Genomic DNA, 27,346 nt, shown 5'->3' with positions numbered 1-27,346 from the left:
CGAGCGGGTCCTCGTGTTTTTTTTCCTGGGGCGATGTGATACTACGGCTGCACAATTTTGAAAATCCTTTCGAAAATCCACCCGAACTTGATTTTCCATCCGCCGGCGGACTTGTCGACTTGAAGGACGATGACCGATGAAGTACGGAGCTACGATTTCTTTGATACGGTCTTCTGATCAAACTAGCAGATTATTATTGTTGACATTTCGTGGGTATACGTTAGCACAAGTTTTGTTGCATATTTTTGGAGCCTTGCAGCAGAAGTAGCGGAGCGGTCGAATTTTGATTGACTATTACAGGAAATTGTCAATTGTTTGTTGTTGTTTGTCAATTTGTCAATTGTTTGTTGGCTCGCTGCTATTAACCCACCCTAGAAAAACTCCAAAATGTCTGGATTTTCGAGTTTTGGATTTTCTAATGCGTATTTGTCCGGAGGCGGACCAAGCAACAATCCTACCAAATCGAATGAGTCGCAATTACAAGGACAAGAAGAAGACGTGACAGGATGGTGGCCAACTCTGGGGTCTGGAGGAGAACCGAAAGGCCTCGTTAAGCTGATGGTCGGTCGAACTGGCCAAGAAACCAAGACTCTCTCATGTAACAAACGAACGTTGGCGTCGGAATCGGTATTCTTTGCTCGAAAGATTGTCCGCAGAATGAACTCTTCTTTGCCAGAATGGATCATTCTACGAGAAGAGGATGCTGAAGCAGTTGAAATCATTATCGAGGTAATAGTCGAAAGGTGTTGTGTCATTTTACTTATTTAAAATATGGAATGTAAATATTTTTAATTGCACCGACAATTAGTTTGTAAACAACAAAACTTTTCCGTCCAATTTGCCTTGGGAATTGATTGTACGAGTACTGGAGACTGCAATCAAGTTCGAGATGAAACAAGTGGTCATGCACTTTAGGGGTCACATCAAGGACAATATGAAAGGAATAAGTGCGGCAGTGGACATTTTGGAATTGGCGAAACGTCTGGATGATAAGGAGTTTTACAATTGCGCGTTGGGGTATTTGGTCCCGTAAGTAGTTGCTTCAATTCAATGAACCAATATTATTGTGTCAGTATGACCACGAATTGTACACGGCATGTTCATATATGTTTTATGATTTTCTAGACGATTTTCAGGGCTGATAGAGTCCAGAGCCTTCTTAAGTTTGACCCAATCCAACATTTGTGCTCTTTTGAAGAGCCAGAATGCCATCATCACATCGGAGCACCTTGTTTTTGATGCTGTGATTAGGTGAGCTCACTCAATTCATTGTCGTCAAACTATTCTTAAATAAATACATCCGTCTCTTCTTTTACAGGTGGGCTGAATCAGAATGCGAAAAAGCTAAAATCAACCCTAAAAACTTCCAACAATTTCGTGGGCTGGTCGGTGACATTACTTCCTTAATCAGATTTCCGGCCATGAAGCCAGCTTATTTTCGCGAAAAGGTTCTCCCAACAGGATTAGTGGAAAGACAAGACTGTGAATTACTCGAGTATTATTGGAAATTATTGGAGAAAGATCCGTGAGTGTCGTATTATTTTCAAACTTTGTGTAAGTACTGTTCTTAATTTGGGTATCAAATAGGGTGGCAGCAGAGCTGATGAGTCTCCCATTCAGTAAATCAGGACGGACGGGTAAAATGTATTCGGCGGAATTTTTTTCTCCCAAGATGTCAATGAAATATGGCCATGTTCCAGGTGGACGTTGGATTGGAATCAAGTATGTGTACTCTTCTTAAATAAATAGCTTTGAATATCTGAAAAACCTAATCATACATTACCACTACTTGCAGACTTCGAGCAGAATGCTCAATTACTCTGCACAGCATCTTGCTATACGGAAGACCGGAAAAAGGCATTGGTTTGACGCAAGCCAAAACCGTTATGTTAGAAAGTGTTGGAACCAAACCCAAGGCAAATTACAGGACAATCAAAGTTCAGGATGCAACGATTCGCGTAACTAGGGAGTCTTGCAGTAGATTGGTCCTGGACTCTCCCGTCACCCTTTCTGCCGGTCTTAAATACAAATTTCGAGTATACCTTTTGAACATGGTGAGTGGATTTGTTACTTGACTCTTTAATCATTATGCTTTTGAAAGCTGTTTTCTTATTCAGGGCTTGCATGATAGTTCTAATGGTACGAAGGAAGGCAGTGGGTGGACTGTGGCTACCGTTCTATGTGGAACTTCAGGAGAAATTCGTCTGCTCTCCAAAAAACTCAAAGGTGGGGACGTCCACCCAATTCCGTTTCGTTCCATCGAATTTGCACTCGCCCCATCCTTCGAGCCCGAGAATGATACTTTCTACTTGAAGAGGGCTGATATCGGGAGCACAAACAAGCTTTCCCAAAAGCTGTGTACGATTGCGTAAATCAGGGTGGTGCATACTATGGAATTATTGCATAGAACTTACTCTATGTGATGAGAGTTATTTTACAGGAATTAGTATGAAGAGAGAATAATGTAACTGTTAGTAGAAATAGTAGAATCTCATTTAATGCGTAACGAAATGTTTTTTATTTAGAAAACGGCTCAAATTTTATAACATAAGACATTGTATGTATGCTTCTGGAAATAAGTTATCTTTGTAAACATGCGTTATCATAATCCATGTGTATTTTTCAACACTTAAAACAAACTCAAGTTGTAGAAGTAATGGTATAAATTATGTACGTCAAGTTATGTTTTGTACTCGGGTCATTTTTTCTACTTTCACCATAATTTGCATTTACTTTAGTCCCAAAATCCTCTAAATTCCGAACGTGTTTCTTCTATTGAAATTCTGCATGCTTCGCTACTAAACTACATACATTCGCTATAAATAAGTATACAAGTAGTATTCACAACATCCATGAAATTTCCACGTATTAACTGAAACCTTGCTTTTCGTCATAATAATACAAGTACTGCATGTTCTTATAAACTATATAAGTTCATCATCATAACCATAATACACAGTCATAGAATAATAATAACAATGCGGGCTCATACCGCAGACAGTACATAAGTCGAATATAGATCACCGCAAGTATATATAGTCTATATTTGTAAGTATAGCATATAAGTCTAAATAATCATGGCTGCTTCGGAATCTAAAATACGAGATTAATTAAATATTTAGTAGTAGTAAACTCGATAAGAAACGCTGCACAAATAAACTGAAGGACTGAGGAGTGTGAAACGAAGACTGTACACCATCGTGCGCATGAAAACTCATGGTATTCGCCACCCATTGATGCTGATTGCTTGCACTTGGCTTTGTAAAAGGGGAAGAAGTATGATGGAACACTGTCATGATAACAATAGTAATAAAGATATTAACATTAACAACAACAGTCCAATAGCTTTCACAAAATAAATTGGCATTAGTCTCTTGTCGAGAAGTTTCATGTTGATTTCTTTCTTCAATGAGAGTGTCGATTCTACAATATAAATTTATCTTATGATATCCAGTCCTGGAAGATTAAACGGACAAAGCCTGTCGACCCCTCGAGTGGAGTGGCACAAAATGGACATTCTGCTAGGTAACCTGATTCACAAAGAAATTTACTAACATCAATTCTAATTTTATGGATTTTGTTAAATGGATTATGTTTTGTAGTTACCCTTTGTCCCATGTGGGATAGGTATGTTTGCCCAGTAGTTGGCTGTAATATGAAATAGACAAGATTAGTAAACTCTCATATTATGTAGAACAGTCCATCTATTGTCACCTGTTTTCGCTGTGACCATATGACCACAAGGCACGAATGCAAACATCCCCACAGCCTGCTGAATATAAAACAAAGGGCAGTCAGTGATAGTTTCAACTAATTTTGAATAAATTGAACAACGATATCCATTAAATTGTGCCAACCAACCTGTGGGGCAAAGGCATGCGTCAATGCTCCAGTATCACAGTAACACGCAGACTAGAAATGAAATTATTAAAATTAGTTTGACCAGAATAACGCACACGTTAGCGTGTGGGATGGAATTTACCTCGAAAGCCATGGTGAGGGCGACGAAGGGTCCAATGGTCATGCAAATGGGACACGTCCGTTCCTTTGATTCAGTACCTTTCTTCTGACCAGGATTCCACTGAAAATATTATACACAAACGAATGCAAGACCTAATTTTATAGACCATGAAATAATAACACGAGGTGCACATCAAACTACAAGTACTTTGTATTTAGTCCCTCAAATAAGGGTAAAATATAGCGCATAAAATCCAGTGTTGTAAACTTGTAAATACATACCTCGTGAAGTCCTTGCACATGTCCACATCTAAACAACAAAGTGAAAGAAATATTATGAATTGGGGGGAAAACGCGTACTTATCTTAAGCGTAATGAATAATAATGTCTGGTTTCTTACTTGAGATAGATGTAGGGTTCTCTGTCGAGAGAATTCGTCTTCCGGCCCACAACCAACGTATTTAATCCTACTGGGCATTGAGGTCGTCCTGCATTCACGAGATCGAGAAGCGTCTCCAGTTCCCTGCGTGACTACGGACATAGAGAAACCAACATTGTATTTAAAATGGTTGTCAATCCTGAAGCAGTTTTCTCTAAAACTTTCTTGCTTACCGGTGACTTCTCCAGTCCTTCCGCAGACCTCCAAAGCAGCGTGACGCCGCAGAGATCAATCATAGATCCGTCTTCCAGGATGCCTGAGACATAATATTATTTGCCTCAATTTGAATATATCTCAAACTTATTTTGTTTTATTTATTTTCTTTACACGACTCCATATCCATTTTTTTCCCCTTTTGAGGCGCAGATCTCGACTCTCTCATTGTGTAAAGACCTCCGTTGACGGACACTTCACGCCAGGGAAGTGGTTTGGCCCCTCCGTCCACAAAGTTGCCTTTCACGTGGAGCAACAGGACCTGCAAATGCACGATCAAATTTAGCACTGTTTAAACATGGATGACTGGAATGTAATGTTTACTCCATTCGTTGTAAGGCCATCAATAACTCCGTTTTCTTCCCACTTTGTAGCTTTCTCCTGCAAGAATATACACAAGATGAGGTTATTACTTATTCTTACATATTAGCAGTAACGCATTGTGAGCGAATGGGGTTAAGACACGACCACAAAATTCCGACGAACACCAGATTGCGTACGATACGATACATAGATATGCAAATAAATATATCGAGTATGCGGTCTCTAAATGTGCATTGCATGAAACCGAAAATTCCTGCCTTGTTGACTAATAACCAATAACTTGGAGGAAAATTTTGCAATTCAACCGTAAATTATAAGCACCACAAGTTGTGTACGTCTAGTCCTATTTTAGAATGAATGGTTAAAAAACTATGTATTAAACCTGTATTATAAAATGTCAACAGCAGTCAGTTCAGTCAGTCGCATACCATCATTAGTTGAACTACCTCACACAATTTTAGTCATTTAGAATTATAATGAAGTCCCATTCAGAATTCGGGTGGTTTCTAAACACTTCAGAAATAAAGATGGGAGGATCGAGCGTCTTGGGTGAAAATTATGTGGCCTTTTATATCATCCACGTCGTCGCCATGTGTGTTCTCATAACCTCCGTGATCTCGTGTGTGGCTGTGATATCCTCCATTCTGTGGGGCATTTGGAAAGCGAGGTGTCATGATCAGATGAGAAAACGAAGCCGGATGGACTTTGCGGATCGCTTTCCCTTCTACATTGCCTTGGGAGATGGTCTCTGGGGCATTTCTCATCTGGCTGACCACGTTTATTTGGTCACAACACAGCACTTCCCCTACACCCAGGCTGCCACTAACCTGTTCAGCCTCAATGTCTGGATATTTGGAGCGTAATTCATCACATCTCTCATAATGAATATCTGATGAACTTTCTCCTCTCTCTCTCTCTCCAGTTACCAACAGTTGATGCACGTTGGACTTGCCATCTACACATACCTACGCATCGTGCGAGGAGTGGACATCAACCTGGGGACGGCAGAGTGGAAATTGCATGCAACTAGTGCTGTCCTCATCATCATCCCCATTGCCATATTCTTCCCTCTGGACGCATACGGCTTGTCTGGATACTGGTACCATTGCCGATCTATTTTTGTCCAAGTGAATACTACGTGATTTCTTGAACCTTAGGGTTTTCTTAAACATCAACGCCACCGCTGGATCGGTCTTTGGATTTTATATCGCCGTGGCGGGCGCAGCTCACGCTCTGGGGACTACAATAGCGTACCTGCAAATTAAAGGGATTGTGGAGCGCCAAAAGCAGGTGCTCAAAGAGCGACGCAAAATGGTCAACAAGAAGAGCGACCGCAATTCCACGGCATCAGAATGCTTGACCACATTTGTGGCAATTTCCGTCTTTCTCTACTGTCCGCTTCCAATCCTGAACTTTGCCTTCGCAGTGGAAACCATGTTTGGAGTGATTGAACCCATCACTGTGACCCTCACCGTGATAGCAGCCAACAGCAGCGGGTGGGTAAATGCACTCGGCTACTTTCACAATTTGAGGATAAAGGCGGCCAGAGAAAGGAGGGTGAAAGCGGAGAAATTGACGATGGTCACGGCCACCACGTCCAATGGGGAGAGCAGCTCAAGGTTGTCCGTCTCCAGTTAAACCACACAAACTTTTAAAAAATGGACAGAGTCGAAACCAATAAAACACGCTGTTTTTTTAGCTCAATCGATTTAATTTATTGTTTCCAAGTATTGCATAGCATGAGCACAAGAAATGCGTCACGGTTCCAAACTCGACACAAAATTTAAGGAAAGTTAGTATTGGTAACCACCAACAAGCCCATACCGCGATATGTGACGAACCTCAAACCTCAGACCTACTTACACTGCCATATTTCTTGGAATTGTCCCGTGCTAGTTCATCCTATGCATACATTCACCACTTTCTGTTCTCATAAATACTAATAAAAATCAGTACTAAATACTAATACTAATAACACTAATACTAATAACTAATACTAATAAAAAATACTAATAAAAATACTAATAAAAGTCATCAATCAAGTACAAAATGTCAGAGCACAAGTGGTTCTTCAATGTTTCTGAAATTGAGTTGGGAGGATCGAGCGTGCTGGGTGAAAATTATATGGCCTTTTACACTATCCATATTTTGGCCATGAGCCTAATTGTAACCTCGTTGACCTCGTGCACCGTCGTGATCGTTTCCATTTTATGCGGAGTGTGGCATCAGAATGAGGGGGGGAAACGGAGCCGGATGGACTTTGCCGACCGATTTCCCTTCTACTTGGCTGTGGCGGATGCCCTGTGGAGCATTTCTCACCTGATTGACCACTTTTACCTGGTAACGACACATCGCTATCCATCCAGCCAGATCGTGTCTATCCTTTTGTCCATTAATATCTGGACTTTTCTCGGGCAAGTTACTCTTACACATTGCACATTTTGGAATGTTGAGAGTTCATTATTTATTTACGCCAAGCACTTGTCATTCTGTTCTCCTACTACACACGCTACAGTTATCAACAGTTGATGCACGCTGGTCTAGCAATCTACACATACATTCGTGTCGTCCGAGGAGTAGACATCAATTTGGGGAAAGCAGAATGGAAATTGCATGTCGTGTGTGGCACCCTCATCGCTGCTTCCATTGCAGTCTTTTATCCATTGAGCGCCTTTGGGCCGTCTGGATATTGGTACTTTTATTGTTCCATTTTAGAAAGCGGATCGGGTTAGAAACTTAAAATAATTAAAATCTTGGATTGAAACCACCTATGTCCAGGATGCTGCAAGATGTGCGTACCGGAGGTGGAATAGCGCTTGGATTCTACGTGACCTCATCATCCTCAGCCCAAGCCCTTTGCACCACCCTGGGCTACAGACAAATTAAAAGGGTCGTAGAGCAACAGCGACTCGTCATGCGGAAGAAAGTACCGCACAAAAATGTGCGTTCGACGCCTGACCGTCACTCCACCGCTTCCGAATGTCTCACTACCTTCATGATCATCGCACTCACGCTCTACTGCCCCTTGGCCATCGTCTACTGCTTCCTCGTCGTGGAAAGTATTTTTGGCGTGATTGACCCAGTCACGGTCACCCTCATCGTCATTGTCGCCAACAGTGGTGGGTGGGCAAACGCACTCGGCTATTTTCACAACTTGAAGATTAAGGCGGCAAGGGAACGACATGTGAAAGCAGACCATCTGCTGAGCATGGTCACCGCATCGACATCGGGCTGCAGCAGCGCTGCTCCTTAGCACAATTTCAGCTCTAGTAATAACGCTAACTGATTATATTTAGTACAAAATGTAAGCATGTGGGGAACCTAATTTAGATTTGCCTTGACTGTTGTGGAATTGTTTAATAAATTGACTTTCCTGCCCTAAAGTTGAGCAAATGGACGTTTTGAAGACCATGAAAGATTGGGGAGTGGGAGTAAATAATTCATGAGGTGAAATGGTGGGAAGTCATAAAGTAGGCGATAAATCAGAGTCTCCAGCAACCCCCACCCCCCATTTGAGGAGGTGTTGTGAGAGAGGGAGAGAGGCGGCTTTTCCTCCGACGCGTGTCTGTCTACAAATAGCCAAAAGTACAAATTAAGTCCCAGGGGGAAACAAAAGGCCAGTCAGACATGCAGTCCTCGTACGTAGCTGATAATCAACTGTCACACAACCAGCAGAGAGATCTCTCTCTAGTCACGTGGATGACATTTATTTCTCCTCTTTGTTTGACGCTGAAAAGAGCCAGCCAGTGTCATTTCACTTTACGACTTCACCCACAGTCCTCATATTTCTGTTGAAGCAGAAAGGTGAACGAGATGAGAAGTATGGCCGACCAGCTATGCTTAATAACTATTTGTGTACATTCCTTCATTCGAAAATACACTTGCATACATACGTACGTTACGTCACATTCGTCGTAAACCACATCGAGACATTGCAAATGCGAGCACATGTGTCACTGGACTCATTGATTATTTATGACAACCCTGTCGCCGTCAGTCCGATAATCATGGAACGGAACGGCCAAGTTTCAATCTACCATTTCTTGTAGCTCTCTCCTCCTTGTAAAACTATGTAATGGCTAAAACTTTTAAACTGTAAAGCTTGAAGACAAATCGTATTCCTGTGTTATGCCTACGGACGGACGGAGGAGTAAAGAAAGTGCGGCTGACTGAATGTACATAATCCACATCTCTCAAAACAAAACACCTGTCATAAAGTTGCTCTGTGTGCATTCACGACTCGCCTTGAAATGAATGTGATTCGCATCCGCAATTTACCTCTTCCTTCCGAAGAATAACTTTCTCCTCCGGGCCAAACCACACGAAAGCCATTTGCATTCAAATGCACGAGCCCATACATTAGAGGTGAGCTGGATATCCATTTTTTGGATAATGCATGGCCCGATCCAATCCAACTGGATTTGGATGGATTGGATCTGAAATATTTTGGGCCAAATGGATTTGGATGGATTGGATCTGAAATTTTTTGGGTCAAATGGATCTGGATGGATTGGATCTGAAAAATTTAGGGTGAATTGGATTTGGATGGATTGGATCTCAAATTTTTTGGGTGAAATGGATTTGGATGAATAGGATCTGGGTGGATTGGATTTGGTCGAATTGGATAAATTTCGTCACCATAAAGAATATCAGGAAGTGTTCTTTTTAACACTCCGATCTCATCCTAACAGTAACTGAGCCATAGTTTTGTTGCATGGCACACACTGTGACACATATACAGTCCACTCAGATTTATCCCGAACACTAACGATGAGTTTACATATATATAATTCTTTGGATAATCCATGCCCTGATCCGATCCAACTGGATTTGGATGAATTGGATCTGAAATTTTTTGGGCCAAATGGATTTGGATGGATTGGATCTGAAATTTTTTGGGCCAAATGGATTCGGATGGATTGGATCTGAAATTGTTTGGGCCAAATGGATTTGGATGGATTGGATCTGAAATTTTTTGGGCCAAATGGATTTGGATGGATTGGATCCGAAATTTGTTGGGTGAAATGGATTTGGACGGATTGGATCTCAAAACATGACGATCCAGCTCACCTCTACCATACATGCACAAGAGGAGGCCGTGAAGAGAAAGTGGAGTGGAATTTGCAATTGAGAACAGACAAAGCCTGGCCTTAGCCCAACATAAACCAGAATGGTCACCACCACCACCACCTGCTTTCCTCTCCTCTCTCAAATCTCATTACATGAAAGGAAGCTCGGTCGGAGAGTTGTTCTCTTTTGAGTGAGACAATGGGATGGGTGGGAGAACATTACGGATCCCGAGCGAGTACATGATGCACACACGTAATAGAAAAGAAATAAAACCAGGTTAGGTTTCCACTTGAATAAAAAGACCAGAAACGCTCGTTCGTTGGCTCGTTCCTCTTTGGAGGAAATCATGCTCAGTCAGTAGTGAGTGAGTAAATATGTATTGCTCGCAGTGACTGAGGGGTCACACACACAGGGACGGAATGGGCTGATGGAAGAGCGGAAGGAAGAAGGCCGTCGTCGCCACTGCTGCCTGCGTGGCTTACGAACGTACGTGGGGAAAGCAGGGAGAAAGAGAGAGCAGCCGTTTGGTGAGGGAGAGAGACGATTTGGGTCATGAATCCGTAGGAATAGCACAAGGCCGGATGGTGGATGTGCGAGACAAGTGTTCGATCGATGATGGCCTCGTTTCAAAGTCTAAATCACTGCCACATCCACCAAAACCTACACCACCACTTACATCCTCATCATCTTCGGCATCCTAGAGCAGCATCACTTGGGAAATTGGTCATTTTTCTTCTCCCTCCATCTCAAAAACTCTACCAGCACAAACAAACTCTGTGCTTCCATAACTTTCCCTCCATTTACTCTCTCGTAGTATTGTCCGAGTATTTAAAGTGCTTCTCTGCACGTTCATAAGCAACTCTGTGACATTATGATGATGCGAATACCTATTTAGTTCTGTTTCCCTCTCTAATAAAATAATCGGATTAGCAAAATGGGTCCTCTGAAAGCTTTCCGAATTTTGACAATGTTCGGTCTTGGTTGGCTGGAATCTTCCTCAACAACGCGTGTTATGCTCCGAGTAAAAGTGTGGACTTACCCCTAAAAAGATGTTTCTAGATGAGTCGAACCCAGCTGCGAACAAGCGAGTGGCATGGGGTGGCTTTCTGTAATAAAATGCATGTCAGGAAATTTGCACATGTATTTACCACAAGTAAGTATCTCACGTTCTTTAACCATCACAGTTAGGTTAGAGAACAATAAATTTACCACCCGTGCGAGAGAAAGTGCACAAATAAAGTAAATTTTGATAACATGGGCGTATTTGCATAATGTACCTGTCCACGAGAATACGACACGCAAATCTGGAAATGGTGGACTGCATGGTTTTGTCCACACTCCCAGACTTGTCTCCCGGAACAGTGTCCATCACCACAAAGTCAATCGGCATCTCGGAAGATCGGCCAATCTAGAGGAAATAGAATATTATAAAAAAACGGCATTGCATCTGAAGAACATAAATCTCCTCGTTAACATCCAAACATGTTCTAAAGTTATCTCTGACGAGTAAAAATGTGCACACAGTGATTGAATTGAGACCTGTTAGGCAAACGCATGCAGCAGAGCAGACTAAAAAAGAGTCACAATATGTCACTAACTAACTACAATTGAATGAACAATGACTGCGAGCGACCCACATTCGTCAAATAGTATGTTGCTGTTGTTTCGATGCATTTGCATTTATTATGCCGATGGCAACGTTACGCATTGGCCCGTTCGTCTTAGATTGTGCTCCTTGATATTCAAAACCACGATGTCGGCAAAAACAACCTTTACGAATTCAAATGCTTTCAGTCTGTAACTTTGGAAATGCACACGCTAATTTTCCCGTCTTAATGAAATGAAATGGTCTGGGGTTCTTCTCAATATTATTTGACACTTTATCATTCTATACATGTTGCGACAAATGAATTGTTTTCAACACAAATTTTCATTTTTGAAGAAATTAAATTTTAATTATTATGTACTGACAAAATGGTGTGAGTGGACCGTTGCTAAGTTGGAGGATTGAGATGACCCCCTAGGTCAAATCCGGACCAAGTGATCTCACACCCTCCAGTGGGGTGTCAATCGATCGGTCTAGATAATACGATCAGTTTGGTATATTATAAAATTTTGTGAGATAAGAATTGGCTTCGAAATTCCTGAAAAACGTATATTTTGGAGATATTCTTCAAAATAAACATTTTAATTTTCGAAATAGTACACTCGAGATTTTTAGCTTAAAAAATCAAGCTAAAAATTAGGATGATTTCATCCTCAGGAATTAAGTCTCTTTGTCTGCCTATTCAAAAGTTATTCATGGTTAAAGTCGTTGGGGCAAACCAAAGGACTTTTGCCCCAACGATTTAAAAAATGAAAATTTTCTAAAAAATAATCCATTTGTCGCAACCGTATGGGGCACCACCCCATAGAAACGATGTCAGTTAATCGTGGGTTCTTCTTGTATTCCAATTAAAATGTCATACACAAATTGACAGCTCTAATTTTTACATTTGTACGACGTTATCAGACTTGTTGTACTGAGTGAGGGCGAGTCATCATCAGAGGTAAAATAGTGACGAGCCATCATTAAATAAAACACAACTGTTGCACATGAAAGTGCTTAACATCACACATCGCAAAAATTTAAATGTCGAAGCGTGAATACAGATTATCGTCGTGGGTGCCATTGCTTTACTCAACTACTTAAATGCACAACAACACGCCCTGTTTTCCACACCTTGAGGGAATGACGATTGTTGTCTATTCTTACCTGAAACATGTCCGTGTCCTCGTCTGGAACGTACTCAACGACGACGGCCTGATTTCTCGAGAGCGTATACGAGATGGAGTGGACCTGGACAAATAAATAAATAAATGTATCTCGCCTTATGTCTTATGTCTTACCAAGGGGCAACTTGGCACTTCCTACTTTCTCTTCCACCTCATTCAAATTCAACATTTTCATTTTCTCTCCTTCTTCAGCATCATTTAGTTGTATTTTTTCTCTTAATAAAAAAGTCTTTTGTTAAATGACTTTTTAAAATTTTAAAATTTTTTAAAAATGGATCGTTTCGTCGTGCGGCTAAGCGCCACCCCTACTCAGTCAACCTCCACCCCCACTATTTCTGCCGGGATAGACACTCCTCCTCCTTCACCCGCCGAACAACCCCCCGAGAAGAAAAAAAAGAGTTCTTTCGAACTCAAGGTCGCACCACCAAAAAGAGATACTTCAGTCGACTGGAGGAGCAGGGTCACATTGAGTGATAATGATGTGGTCGGATTCATCAACTCGCAGGAAGAATTTGAAAATTTGTACAGTGAGGGTAATGGTTGTTTTCCTCATCCTCGTCTGATTATGCAATAATTCAATTATTTATGGAGAAATAATTTCAATTGTAGGTCCACCCACCCCATCCTCGTCTAGTACTTTCCCCATGCCGAGCAGAAAGACAGAATCTCCTCTCTTCACAGTACGAATGGCGATTTTTAATTACCTCCAGACGACACATCCCTTGGTAGAGTTCAACTACTCCACGATGGAGTCAACCTCCCAATACAAGGATCTGATGACGGTGTGGAGTACACATTTCAAAAAGTATGGGAAGAGCGACGCGTGGAAAGCTGCTTGTCCTCCCGGTTTCACCATCATTCATGACAATCAACAAGTGGGGGTAAAGTTTGATGGGGGAAGATTGTTCTACAAAGTCAAGAAGGAGGGGGAGAAATTTAACTGGAAGGACCTTTCAGGTTCCAAATGTAAATCAGAAAATTGCGGTGATCAAAAAATGGTAATTTAATTTAAATATATCGATGCCTATAATTTTTGTTAAATGCCTAATTATTATTATAATATTACTAGCTGGATGTGTTCTGTCGCAAGCATGCAATTGTCAAGAGGGAGATTCTTCTAATTAGGGACGTAACAAATTTAGAAAAAGTTAATATAGCGATTGTTTTCCCACCAGTGAGAAAGGGTAAATTTGATGATCTCCAAATCAATACCATTTTGTGGGGACCAGTGTACAAACGGACGAGTATCCAAAAATATGTCACTAACTCCCCAACAGCTTGGTTCGTAATAGAGAAACGTTTGGAATATCTTTCCGAGGAGAGTGTAGCAATGTTTCAGAGTTTACAAGTATGTGGCATTAGTTTTAAAAAATCATTGCAGTTAATAATATAAGTATAACAGTTTTTTCACCTCCCACCAGATTCAAATGTCTCTGATGGTGTCACTACACAACTCTGTCACTACAGAACCAGCAGAGCAGATCCATTTCATAAACTGTGACATCACCACAAAAGCAGGGAACCTGGCTGAGCTCAAGAAAGGCTTGGAGTTAAACAACATGGGGTTTAAAATCGGGGAAAACAACAACTCACTTAATTTCGAACATTCTCCCCACCTTCCCACCAACTTCAACAACACTTTTCCATTTGTCTACGTGGGTGACAACCAAGAGGGTGGTTTTCGGTTTGGTGAGGATCACGCAGTTCTCCGCAATTCAGTCCTGAAATCATCCCGAGGTCATGCCACACAAATTACCACGATGGAGGGAGTTGACCCCAAGAACATCTATGACGTGTTTCAATCCAACCCCACCACATCCACAAAAGAAGAAATTTTGAAAAAATCACTGGAAGTTGAGACCTTGGGTCACCAAAGTGTTCTCGTCGCTCAAATGATGGGGATGAAGTCGGTGCATGGGAACAATGTTTACAATCTCGCCGAGAAGTTCACTCACTTTGATAATGGTTGGGACGGTGCTATTTTTAATGATCTTGTTGTGATGATGACGGGTAAAGAGATTATTGTAAAGAAAGATAAATTACAAACTGTTCCGACGAATGTTAAGTATATGGTTCCCATCTACAAGACTGAGATGGTTGGGAAGAAAGAGAGACAGGTTTTAGATGTTGATAAGATGAAGAAGGTGGGTGTCCAGAAGAAAGTCTATGGGAAGGTTGTTATTACTTGGATTTAAGAGTACTTGTTTAAATATGTGATGTTGTTTCCGGTTTTTGTTATATTAATAAATAAATGAATTCCTTTTGTTTAAATTATATATCCAGAAAGATTATTTGTTACCTGAGCGTCTAGCACGGCCTTGGAATGTTGTGGCGTGTCGACCACGTAGTGTCTCGACCGTTTGATCCCCGTCGGCTTCTCTCTTCGGAAGAAAGGGAACTTTGATCTCCGACGACCTTTGTCCCCTTGAGGTAGGAATCCATTGTACCTGCGACCAGAAAAGGTTGACAATAGAGAAAAACAATTCCGCCCATACGTTGCGATTTAAGTTTGCAATGCTTGAAATAGATTTCAAGTTCTGATCGAATATCATTTTAAGAAAGGCACACTTTGATTTTTTTTGTGAAGAAGGCATCAGTTTTACATTGGATTGCACGCTCTAATTCCTCGCGGATCAGTTACTTTGAACTTTGACGTGAGTACGGTGTCGTTCGCATACTTACTTCATGTCACGGTCCGTAAGAAAACCAATTTCTTTTCGTTATGCCTCAATGAATGTGGTGATCTAAGAACTAAAGATAAGGTGAACACGGCCAACCCGAGAAGTTGGTTTTAAGATGACTAAAATTATTGTGTCAAATTGCATCAATTTCTTCCAGTGTGAACAACAGACGGGAAAAAACTAAAAATTTCACCTGATACCTAATCGCGCATGCATAAATCTCCACATCCCGCCGTCATCAAAACGCTCTTTGAAATTAGAACTTTAGACATCATCAGTGAGTTTGACCCTTAATAAATAAATGTGCTGATGACTTTCAAACCCTGCCTTCCCAGCGTACCAAAATGAAGCTGAAAATAATTTCGAGAGAAAACTATCCTCATCAGAATTCACAGAAAGTTTTTTTAATGAAATCGAATCCTTTACAAACAAAGAATTCTCTGTGCACATTGCAATAGAAATGAAATCAATTGACCGAGCTACATATTTGTAGATGTGGAAGTTGTGAGTAAAACCAAGCCGTGCAAATAAGCAGAGACTTAAGACATGACTATCGAATCCTTCAGAAGGGGACGTAATAATGCATCGTGATTATGATTTTCTCACATAAGAAGAGATTGGATTTTGCCAAGAAGCAATGTTACTCCTGCAAGAGATTTGATCGCATTGCGAAGAATGAGTTGCACACCACTTTGGCACAAAAGACGATTGTCTATTCAACTTGAGCGAGTTATATGTAATTGTGTTGTATCCGCCTCATGTAGTAGAAGAACCAACCGCAAATTGGTTGCTAATTACCTACACCGCATTTACGAGAGGCACATTTGTATATATATTAACTAACACGGACGGGCCTGATTTTACACAATCCGACAGTTTCCTTCTTTCATTCACAGACCAAAAGTAAGTCTTGATTTTAAACAATCGTGCAGAATTTGCGCATTTGTCTCAACTCTCGTTATGTCACAATTCAGTTAGTTCTGCCTCAATTTCTGTTGCATAGCTATGCACATGCATGTATATTTACAAATGAGGCGAGCAAAATGGTGCAAAATTTGAGACAAAAAGTAGGAAGGAGGAGTAGTAAGAGGATGACGGATAATAGGCACATATACCCGAGTTGGCCAAAAGTGGGACAAGTCAACATTTCTCTAAATGTAAATATTAAACAATCACTGTTTGCAGATTGATAATCAAACTTCGAGTCTGTATAAAAGATGCAGAACCACAGTTTTTGCACAATTTTGTTTCATTGTTTATCTCACCACCACACCTGCCTTGGCATTCTTATGACACCCATTTTTATGAAGTATGCCAATAATTATTCTCGGGGGAAGTGCTTCACATAATTAAGTCGTCGTCGCGTTGATTGCTCCCTGATCAGCCGTTTACGCGTGCTACGTGGACGAGAGTGCAGTATTTAGATTGTGTTTACATTCGCCACGACAAAGTTAAAAGCCTTCCCATAAAATTCTCATGAAATGAAGAGACGAGTGGGCCAAAGACCTTTTATCTCCGAGAATACAAGAGTAATGTGCACGTGCGTGTGTGTGAATGTGTGTGCGACCAAAATAAGCCTTCTCCGATCCGAAACATTCGCCACACACAAACTCGCACTGCAAACTATGTAACCATTCATTCCGGAAACTTGGGGAATTAATGAACGGGAAATTTTATAGCTAGAGCGAGTGAACGAGTTGTTGTTAGTTTGCCAATTTCACTCTCTTTTGGGAAGACACGACACGACGAGACGTATGCCCGATAAATACGAAACTACATTAATTTACGTCATCAAATTGACACGAGAACGATCTTGTATACGCTTGATTTGGACAATTTCGATAATTCTCCATCAAAAAGTGAGGATGTTTAGAATCAATTCGTCTGGTCGTCCATCGATGCAGGACATTAAGTAAGAGTCATAATGACAGGTGATGTACCGTCTCTTCTCTCTACCTGTCAAACCCAAGTAGTATCCAGACCATGTACACACACGCATCACAGAAACAAGGGGAGCAAAAAACGAGACCGTCAGACAATAAATCTCGAGCAGAAGATGTATCCACAACAATGGAGAGGGTGCGAGAACGAATGTGTGTGCGGGTATTTGTTGTTTTTTTTTTCTTCTAAAAATGCACCCCACACATGCAATCTTTTTAGTTTTAAGAGGAGGAAGAAACCATTAGAGAAATTACAAGCACGATTCGACGGTCTAGACTTATTCGCCCGCGTCCTTCTCCTTTTTACGGAAACCATCCAGGTTGTTAAATCTAAAGCCCTTTTTACCGAACGAGTTTTCATTGGTTTTCAGGGAATATAATCTCCTCTACTGTCTCTCTTACGTGGGTTTTCAGTGGGAGAAAGCAAGATGCCCAGTTTCCTTTGATGTAAAAGAAACGAGGGGAATCTGCGTCGTGCAGGTGGAGAAAGTTTACAAAAGAGCCTGATCCTATCCCATCGCTCTCGTTTGTGCATATTTACAATGTAGGTACGTAAGTACATTGTATAAAAGATGAATATGCTGGGTTAGGAAAAAATGTAAGTCTTTTCTAAACACGGAATGTAACCGAGTATCGGGAGAAATTCATACCGACGGAGATGCGTAATTCTTCATCTCAACTTTGATTAATTTTCACGACTGGTTTGATTATGATGCAATCGTATAAACCAACTGGACCAAATCAATCAGCGTCAAACGTGACAAAGGAAACTACTTATTAATTCTATACAATCGAATTGATAAAGCAATCAGCCCGGATGCTGAGAATGGTGACAATGATTACTTATTATCTCCACGTAGGATAATTCATAATCTCACTCGAGTTAGATCAGCACTAAATATGTAGGTCTGCAAAAATGAACATTCATAATTATAACTTGTCGTTGCGTAGATTAACTTCCTCAACACAAACTACTGCTATTAATAAGGTGTACAGAATGACTTCGATATTATTTTTATGTTCGCGTGTCGTCACTCTAATTTCCTTCATCCTGATCTTGTCACAATTGTCAAAGGGTCAGCTGCTGACTGCAGAATACTTGGATGCCAAGCTCCCTTTCCCCAATCGATGCCCACGAGGCGTATTTAACGGGGATGACCTTATTTACCTCTTGGGGGGATCAGGAGCGGATGGAGTGTCTCAAAACCAGATCTTGTCCCTCTCCGTCTCTACGTCCACGTTGCAATCGGTGGGCGTCCTGCCAGGAAACGGGAGGCGAGGCACGATACAGTCCGACGCTTTCGGAAACATGTACTACATTGGAGGTGGGGATGGTCATCACTTTGTGTTCAAGTTTGACCCCGTAACCAATCGGAGCACGGTGGCGGCTTCGCTCCCTTACAACGTGGAAGACAGCACCTCCGTCAAGATATTGGACAACAACAACACGGTTTACATCTTGGGCGGTGATGATTTTGGCGACGGTTTGCTCGCCTTCGACCTCGAACTCCTCACATACGCAAACGTCTCCACCCTCCCGTTCGCTATCAACCAAGGAACCTCTGTTCGTGGGAATGACCTCAAAATGTACATTTTTGACGACAGTTCCACCCTGGAACAGAAGCAAGCGATCGAGTTGGATCTGGTAACTCTGCGAATGATGTCCGTGGGACCACCAACCCTGCCTCAGTTCATCTACTGGCCTTCGTCCGTCTTTGATGGGGACAAGTTTGCATACATTATCGGAGGCTACCTCCCCAATGTGGAGAGTGATGAAGACGACGACAACAATGTTTTGACCCCGACCGGAGGCATCATCCAGTTTGACACTGTCACTTTCGAAAATCGGTTTTTGCCTGTGAGAAATCTTCCCGTGGAGGGACTCAGCTACTTCACCCTCGCGCCAGCCGCGGTCTATGTCAACACTTTGAACAGGATTTATTTCTTTGGAGGCCAGTCGTTCAACTACACTGTGAATGGGACGGTCACTCACGACGACATTTTCTACATTGACCTCACCCCATTGAGTCCATCGACTCTGCCTCCTACCACAACGACCGGAGGTCAACCCTCTACCACTAGTACGCCCACAACCCTCACAACAACAACTCTAACCACCATGACCACTTCAGTAGCTCCTACAACTACAGTTCCAATCAGTACCACCACCTTGAACCCTGACCTCTTCTCATGCACGGATCGTCCAAATGGTATGCAAAATGCTACAAAATATTGCACTGAATTATGTCATTCTCCTTTCGCAATTTGAAAAATCCATTGAACTTCTTTAGGACTTTATCCACACCCAACGGACTGTGCGATGTACATTGGTTGTCACGATGGAGAGCTGTTGGTGTTTAGTTGTCCGCCTCCGCTCCTCTTTGATCCTGTGAAGAAGGCGTGCGACTTTCCCGACGTGGTCGACTGTGACCTCACCTGCGTGGGGAAGCCTGATGCGAGCTATCCCCACCCTCACGACTGCTCCCTCTACATCATGTGTCGGTCCGAGGTGCTCAACGTCTTCAGGTGTCCACCCCCACTCCTCTTCCACCCAGAACTACTCACATGCGCCTTCCCCGAAGAGGTCACCTGCTCCCAATGATCTACTCGCATTATTTCTACAAGCCAACCTCCCTAATTACAACAAATGTCCACTTATCAAGTTTTAATAAAATAAGTACATGTACAACAATCTGTTGTGTGCATTATTTTATTTTTTCAGAGTTGATTTCCGAATTTCTGCTCAAAGCAGACGATCAAATCCGACACCAGGAATTCTCAAAAAGTACAAAGAGTGTAAAAAAGGAGATCGATCGAGTACGCATTGCATTGGCTTTTGTGATCTTTCTTTTGAGGACAGCTTCTGAAAAGTGTCATCGCCACGTCCTTCTCGAACACTTGTTTGAGAGGAGAAATGGGTTTACAAAGGAAGAGAAGGGATTGAACGTATTAAACAGCTCAGCAATACATGAGACACGGGATCTCGATGATGTAAAGTATATCATCTCAGAGAGCAGGCAAAACGTGTTCAAGTTTCCATCTCCTGTCGTCCTCATCATCGTATTTATTGAGCAGCAAGAAGTGTTGGTTGGTTGGTAATGTACACCATTAGTTGTCAACTTGTCTCATCAATCCATTAAAATGTCAGTCGGAGAACTTTTAGACAACTACACTCCGCAAATAATCACACCTCTCGGATACTTGCTACTGTGAGCTCGAGTTCTCAAATTCCCAAGAAACGAAGAAAAGTTCTCCAGTCACGTCCTCCTCCTCTTATATTTCTTTCACCACAGAGACAAGCTTTCACTTTGCCAAATAACTCTAGATTGACTGACTGGCTAAAGGCTTTTCGCAATTTGTGTAGTGTCACACTTTTGATATGCGGGACACCCAACAACGGAACAAATAAGCAATTTCTCAAAGAACTTTTTGTCGCCTTGCATGCAACGTACACCTCTCCAATAAAGTCTGACACTTTTCGCCATGCATGAAGCACCATCAAAAATAATGAGATGAAATTTGAAATTTCTATGCCCCCAAATATGTACGAATTGTGCATAAATATGTGGCACGGAGTTTCACTGCTACATATCCGGACGAATGAGCATAACTCTTGGGCCCATGTACAACCACTTGCAGGTTCAACAACATGGTGATTTGTGTAATTGCATTTACAATGCTTGCGCAGAGTGGTACATTGCGGTGACTTTGACCTGTGAATTAGTATCACTGCTCACGAACGAGGAACGAAGAATAATCATAATGGGATGGAATTGATGAACAGGAAAACAGAGGGCGAATAGGAAAAGAGTGACGCTACTACTTGCTGTTGTTGTTCATGTAAAATCATACTCTCACCCAGCCGTGTTTTGCATAACATTAGCGAATTGGTGGTGGTGGTAAAAGGCACATTTTGACGGAGAGCAAACAAAGGACGTTATACTGGCACGTAAAAAACAGCGTATGAAAAATAAATATGAACCCAAAATCGTGTTGACTCATCACGTTGTTCAGCTAGCAACAGACTCCACAGTTTTGCTAGTCACCAACCATACATTATATACATCGATATTTTTACAGTATTTAATCCGCAATCACTTTTAGCGGTGATTTCAGTGGTTCATGAAAAGTCTAGCGCAGCAAAAACTGATGAGATGATCACCATTAAGTGTTTAAATTGCTTTAAACAGAAAAATAACCTAAACTGAAACTGCATAATAATTAGCAAAATCAAAATCAGCTCACGTACCCGAGAACGACGAGTTCCCCATATTTGACAGGATCTGACGTGGGAGATCCTACGGAGGGTCCAGACCCTGACGTTACGTCTTCCTTACTCCGCCCATCACCGTCCAACTGGCCCATTGCCGACGTCGTTCTTCTCCCCCTCTCTTCTTCCACAATGTTTCCGAGATCACTTTTTATTCAAACAACACCTCCAAAACAATTTTGCAGCGCCAACGCAGAGTTAAACGAACAACTCATCGGCGTTCTTCAAGAAACGGAAGCTACGAATGTCACTGTTATTTTACAGAGTCACATTTTCTTCTCTGGCGTGTGCGTTTTGACGTGGTGGCGAATTTTATTTTGTTATTCGATGGCACTTGTACTTATATCCTGAATCGACACCTTTCCAGTTCTTTTCCTTCCTTCCGTAGCTGCGGGGGAGATGGAGATCAGATCGGTAAACTCGGAACTGAAAGTCAGGAAGCGATTACTTTTTTTTGTTAAACGATTAGATTGAATATTGCGTAAATCGAGAGAGCGAGTGAGAAAGCTTTCCGGTCGACCCACATATTTCATTGATATGATAAGCTCTTATCACAAAACTACATAATATGTTACACCACCAACTAAATAACTTCTGCGACCAGCATGACATTTGCTACTAATACTTCTTATTATTACTCGCTGGGCCATCATGTCATTCTACGAATGGTTTTAGGGAAATCAAATATTTGTCGAGATCGGGATATTATGCAAATATAAATGTACTAGCAAGAGGAACAGGGCTATAAATAGTACCAAATATCACATTACTTATCTCCCTGGCCCAGTCTTGTTTTGGGCAGAAGAAAATATGACCCAGTGGCCAGTATCTGAAACGATCTGACATGGTTATTCGACGAGTTATGCTATCTTTAAAGTGAAATTATCTGTAACTATAAGTCCTCCGTCGATTTGTAATTATATATAACATCATAAAATATCGTGATCAAATTGACTACAAGATCGAGGATTTCCAACTAAATTGGACCCTAGGATTTGATTTGATATTATTTTTATATGGAATGGATTAACACTGGGGAGAATAATAAAACAATATGAAATATATAATATATATTTCAATATATGTGCAATGTGTGCCAATATATATGTATGCAAATTATTATATCAAGAAGTACACTACAACACTTGTTGAACTTGATGAAAACGACGATGAATTATACAAGTACATGCATATATGCACATTAATACTCTTTAACCCGATTGAACCCAATTTTTTATATGCACGCAGACTTATGGTTCAAATCTAAATTCACTAATGAAATGAACGGTGGTTTAATTTCAGTTTATATAACAATGATTTGCAAACTTTGTATGGTCAAATATTTGTATGCATGTGTGTGTATTGCACATTTGCATGCATAATAATAAAACCATTGTGTGATTATTAATATGCGTTAGTTATCTGCTGCGGTTGGTTGGGTTGCTATTTCAACGGAAACTGCTAATTTGGGCAGACTGGCCAACACATATTGCCACCCTTCCTTTCGACCGGACGCGGAGTTCAGGTGTGGACTTCCATTGTCAATTGTTGCCACAAATGACGAATTGAGCGGATCATTCTTCGTAAATTCGTAATATCGTGTCTCATGCATCTGCACAATTCGCGGAGATAACACAACATATGGTCACATGCGAAATTGTATTCTTAACGCTTCCGTGACGAAGTTATAAGCATTTTACTGTCAGAGAAAGAAATTATTATGCGAAAATTGACCACTGAAAAATTGCAGTAGTGCGAATTATTTTCTTTTACTGGACCAACTTACACAAGCAGAAAAGATTAATGTGGCTGTGGTTATGGTTTTTTTCTTGTTATTATTATTACGATGCAATGCGGAGCTTATCTATTTGATCATGAGAGGTGCAGAAAGCGAGGGAGTAAGTACATAGTGCATATTTACATTTACATATAAAAGTAAAGTGCAGCAGCTACAAGCCAAGAAATATTACTTAAACGGTACATCCAACCTCAATATAACCTCTCAACCACCCACCCAAAGAATGCATGATGATAAACTATGTTGATAAAAACATGTAATACTGACGAATATCTTAACTTGAACTCAACCTGTTTCCTCATCCCTGCCTGTTAACACCATCGCATAATATGTATTATGCTGCACAAAGAGAATTATTATGATTATTATGATCTCTGCCTTTGTGAGCAATAACATCTTATGCAATGTCATGCCATGTATTACAAAGAATCTTAAATTCCTAAGTCACAAGGTTGGTAAACATTCACTGCATAGTACTCTGGTCACTACTGATGTCAAAATCGGAAACAAATCGACACAAAAATAGATTTAACGATGGGTACAGTGTTTCAAACACTGTGTTTGAAACTTAAAAGCTAACAATGTAAGATAACATTTACTTAAAAATATCTGATAATGATGTATAAATTTTGGATTTTCATAAGAAAACTGAAAACTGGTGGACTACTTATTTTTGTTCAGAATTATGTTTTTGTGCAATGTGTAAACTCTTGATTTATATATTAAAAGTAGTTATTAACTAGTGATTGTACAAAAGCTGGAACTTACGACTCTTTATCTTTTCTTATAGAGCTCCAAATTGAGTTATCAAATTCCACAACACGAGATCACTTGTTTTATTTTTGTTCAACTATGTAATAACTTTATCTTTGCATGTACGTGCAGTTTGTCGTCGTTGGTGAATGATGAACATCAAACGTGGTGTTGGTGCAGCTGTGTTATAAAAGTTCTCTTCTTATTGTAACCAAATATTTGGCCGTAGAATAAGAAGAAAGAACGAAGAGTCGAGCTTTAAAGACGGACTGAATTCGTATGCTGCTGATATACGACGACGAATGAATGCCAGCACTGCACTGCACTTATATCCTCACTTTTTATCAACACCAAACCATCATCTCTCTGTACATAAACCATGCGCACAACGCCGACTTCACTTCAAACGTCTCAGACAAAGATTAACCACAAGAGTTAAAATCATGTCGTAGTGAATCGTCGATTTTTGAAAACTCCATGTGCTACTACCTGCCAACTACCTGCCAACCCTTCGGCCCTCTAGGGATCGTTAACTTGGGAGACAAAATTAAATGCTGAACCCTATTGTCTCATGAATTTGCATATTTGATTGCAGAATACTGTACTTGCTTGCCTGTATATTTAATACTTGTGTGAAATGTCGTCGAATTTTGAATTTCAGTTGTCGGGAATGTCGTCGAAATTATTTTGATGAAAATCAATTTATGGGCTCGATTGTTGCAGCAGAACTACAATTTGCATTGCATTTTGCACTCTGCCCCAGTGTCAGACCACCTCTCGCTCGCCGCAGTTACTCTCAAATCACATCAACTTTCTCCCAACATCAATAAGTTGACGTATTTACAAACAAAATTCTGCTCGTGTCTGTGAAAGGAAATCTTGGTTTTACCTGGTTTTTTCTCGGTTTCTGTTATAAATTTCTGTTTTCTGCTCAGTACTGGTATCAGTTGATAAGCATACTGGTTAATAAGCTTCCAGCTATTCATTCCTCTGTGATAGCTGGCATCTTCACGAAAAGCAGACGCACTTAATCAATAATTTAGTCTTTTATCCCAATGTGTGGGTGGTGTTGCTGGTAGTCGGTCGCTGGGTACAAGCTAGATTTCTGTAATAGCAAATAGAGAAATTCAAGAAGAATGGAAGGAAAGCGGACGACCGGAGGAGCAGCAGATCCAACTTTCACCAACTCCCTGTCCGCCGGTGGGGACTTTGGTCATCTCTCGGATGAAGTTATTCTAATGATTCTTAACCTTCTTTCTCCAAAAGATCTCTACAATCTCATGAAGTAACTCCAAATTCGATAATCGAAAATTTTGACTTGTACTTGAATTTTTGCATTGATTAATGACTACTGACCATAGTATGTACGTTATTATTGCAGAACTTGTGTCCGACTCAACAATCTTTGTCAAGAACCGAAACTCTGGACTTCCATTGAGGATCCACCAGACAAACGGGAAAGTATCCACTTTGCTCTGAACCATCTGATGACTTCGAAGACGAAGAAGGTGAAGCTATCCGTTGGATGCAGTCCGATAAACCGCGGCTATCGGACCAGTTTGTCTCCATCCTCGCTGAAATTGCTTCTTCAGGGCGATCATCTCAGTGAGTTACACCTCGTCAACCAGAGGCTGGACGCGGATCACTTCCGCATGCACGATCTGCCACCTAATCTCAGAGTCCTCAACATGTCGGGATGTGTTCTTTCTAACTATGAAACGCAGGATCATGGCCTTTATCTTAAGGTTTTTTTGCCATATCTGCATTTTTCTTATGTCTAAATCTAATTTTGTTGTATGCATGCAATAATGTGTGTCGTTTGCAGGATCTAAGTTTGAGGTTGAAAGAGTTGGAAGATTTAAATTTATCCTACTGCTCCTTTGCGATGGCACATTCTCTCATGCCAATAAGTAAGTTGCCCAAATTGAAGAAACTCTATTTAAGAGGATGTCGAGATGTTGGAGAATGTCTGGCATATGTTGCGTTATCGACGAGATATGGTTTTACACAATTGAAGGTATTTTATAAATATTTGAAATACCTTGCGGACTTTTCATAGGGTGAATTGCACGTTTCTTATATAATTATAATTATAGGTGCTCGATGTGACTGATACAAGAGTGGGCAGTATTGAATTTAGCTCTTTCGCTATTATAAAAACATTGGAAGAGTTCTATTTTGGCCAGTACGACCAGTTTCTTGATCATCCAATTAATCACATCACAGATCTCTGCATAACAAGAATTCGAAACTCGCCCACAATCAGGGTTAGTTTCGTTTGCATAATATTTAACAAATGATGAATTCAGTTAAAATGCATATTAAAATTGGTTCATTCCAGATTCTTGACGCCAGCGGTTCAAGACTGACTGATCGTAGTTTGGAGATTTTTGAGTCGATCCCCAATCTGGAGAGGGTAGAAGCCCATTTTACCTCATTTTCCAAAAATGCATTGGAAACCTTTCACCGAAACAGGCCAAAGTGTCGGATTCACATGGTAGAAAATCCGGTGCAAGTTTCACACGTTCTTATTCGTCCACAACAGTTGAACACTACGTGTTTTAACCGTCATCACGGACCATCGGAATCCCCGAGTCCAAGTGGATCCGTAATTACAATAGATACTCGTGCCAACCTGAATGCATCTAGTTCAGGAAACAATTACAATAATACTGACAATAATAATCATAATGTGTGACATTATAAAAAGTAACTATTAATTGTTTTCTAAGTATAGATAATTGTAACTCTGATTAATATTTTATTTGACGAATCAGCAACTTGTCCATATTATCTATGTACGCAAACATTTAGCCATTAAATAGAAATACAAGACTCAAATAGATGAAATTTGCAGAAAAAATTAATTTGACGCTATTATTTTGAATTTGAATTTACAAAAAAACAGCTATCAAGAATTAAATAAATACACACTTTTATTCAACAATTGAATAATTATTTAATATATTAGAGAACTATATACGATAAAATCTAAAGTTTCATCGTATCATCACATTTAACATATCATTTATTTAATGTAAAATGAATAATTACTTACTTAAATTCAACAGTTTATTATAGTATCGCTGAAAAAATGTATTTCCTATCTGTATTGAAAAGGCA

At 40.6% G+C, this 27,346-nt stretch overlaps 6 protein-coding genes across 7 annotated transcripts; 5 read left to right on the top strand and 1 right to left on the bottom strand.

Moving 5' to 3' along the window:
* Positions 1-99: 99 nt before the first annotated feature.
* LOC110852806 lies at positions 100-3,189 on the top strand. Its single transcript, XM_022100935.2, has 7 exons — positions 100-729; positions 809-1,029; positions 1,126-1,251; positions 1,319-1,525; positions 1,588-1,722; positions 1,796-2,054; positions 2,118-3,189. Exons 1-7 carry the CDS (start codon positions 388-390, stop codon positions 2,370-2,372), a joined length of 1,545 nt encoding a protein of 514 aa, XP_021956627.2. The 5' UTR covers positions 100-387; the 3' UTR covers positions 2,373-3,189.
* On the bottom strand, positions 2,495-24,891 carry LOC110852805 (protein pellino). Of its 2 annotated transcripts, none has more exons than XM_022100933.2 (16): positions 24,239-24,891; positions 21,652-22,098; positions 15,081-15,228; positions 12,762-12,845; positions 11,284-11,414; positions 11,046-11,112; positions 4,937-4,993; positions 4,727-4,874; positions 4,573-4,655; positions 4,361-4,491; positions 4,243-4,270; positions 3,983-4,081; positions 3,862-3,912; positions 3,715-3,772; positions 3,607-3,648; positions 2,495-3,530 (listed from the first exon to the last, which is right to left on the bottom strand). In XM_022100933.2, exons 2-16 carry the CDS (start codon positions 21,765-21,767, stop codon positions 3,442-3,444), a joined length of 1,332 nt encoding a protein of 443 aa, XP_021956625.1. In that variant the 5' UTR covers positions 21,768-22,098; positions 24,239-24,891; the 3' UTR covers positions 2,495-3,441. The 2 variants fall into 2 exon arrangements, with proteins under 2 accessions (XP_021956625.1, XP_021956626.1); XM_022100934.2 differs by having other exon boundaries at positions 3,431-3,530; positions 3,715-3,769.
* Positions 5,011-6,640, top strand: LOC118436332. The gene is made up of 3 exons (XM_035854153.1): positions 5,011-5,795; positions 5,859-6,035; positions 6,094-6,640. Exons 1-3 carry the CDS (start codon positions 5,413-5,415, stop codon positions 6,572-6,574), a joined length of 1,041 nt encoding a protein of 346 aa, XP_035710046.1. The 5' UTR covers positions 5,011-5,412; the 3' UTR covers positions 6,575-6,640.
* On the top strand, positions 12,884-15,057 carry LOC110852807. The gene is made up of 4 exons (XM_022100936.2): positions 12,884-13,314; positions 13,391-13,779; positions 13,851-14,129; positions 14,203-15,057. Exons 1-4 carry the CDS (start codon positions 13,053-13,055, stop codon positions 14,974-14,976), a joined length of 1,704 nt encoding a protein of 567 aa, XP_021956628.2. The 5' UTR covers positions 12,884-13,052; the 3' UTR covers positions 14,977-15,057.
* On the top strand, positions 18,269-20,094 carry LOC118436330. Its single transcript, XM_035854152.1, has 2 exons — positions 18,269-19,612; positions 19,694-20,094. The coding sequence occupies exons 1-2, from the start codon at positions 18,319-18,321 to the stop codon at positions 20,002-20,004; spliced, it is 1,605 nt and encodes a 534-aa protein (XP_035710045.1). The 5' UTR covers positions 18,269-18,318; the 3' UTR covers positions 20,005-20,094.
* A 150-nt stretch (positions 24,892-25,041) lies between the features above and the next one.
* On the top strand, positions 25,042-27,167 carry LOC110851978. The gene is made up of 5 exons (XM_022099926.2): positions 25,042-25,508; positions 25,605-25,968; positions 26,049-26,240; positions 26,320-26,490; positions 26,565-27,167. The coding sequence occupies exons 1-5, from the start codon at positions 25,360-25,362 to the stop codon at positions 26,919-26,921; spliced, it is 1,233 nt and encodes a 410-aa protein (XP_021955618.1). The 5' UTR covers positions 25,042-25,359; the 3' UTR covers positions 26,922-27,167.
* The last annotated feature ends 179 nt before the right edge of the window (positions 27,168-27,346 follow it).

The sequence above is a fragment of the Folsomia candida genome, unplaced genomic scaffold (genome assembly GCF_002217175.1).
Source record: "Folsomia candida strain VU population unplaced genomic scaffold, ASM221717v1 Fcan01_Sc007, whole genome shotgun sequence".
Classification (NCBI taxonomy): Eukaryota; Metazoa; Arthropoda; class Collembola; order Entomobryomorpha; family Isotomidae; genus Folsomia; species Folsomia candida.
This window is presented reverse-complemented; position numbering and strand designations above follow the sequence as displayed.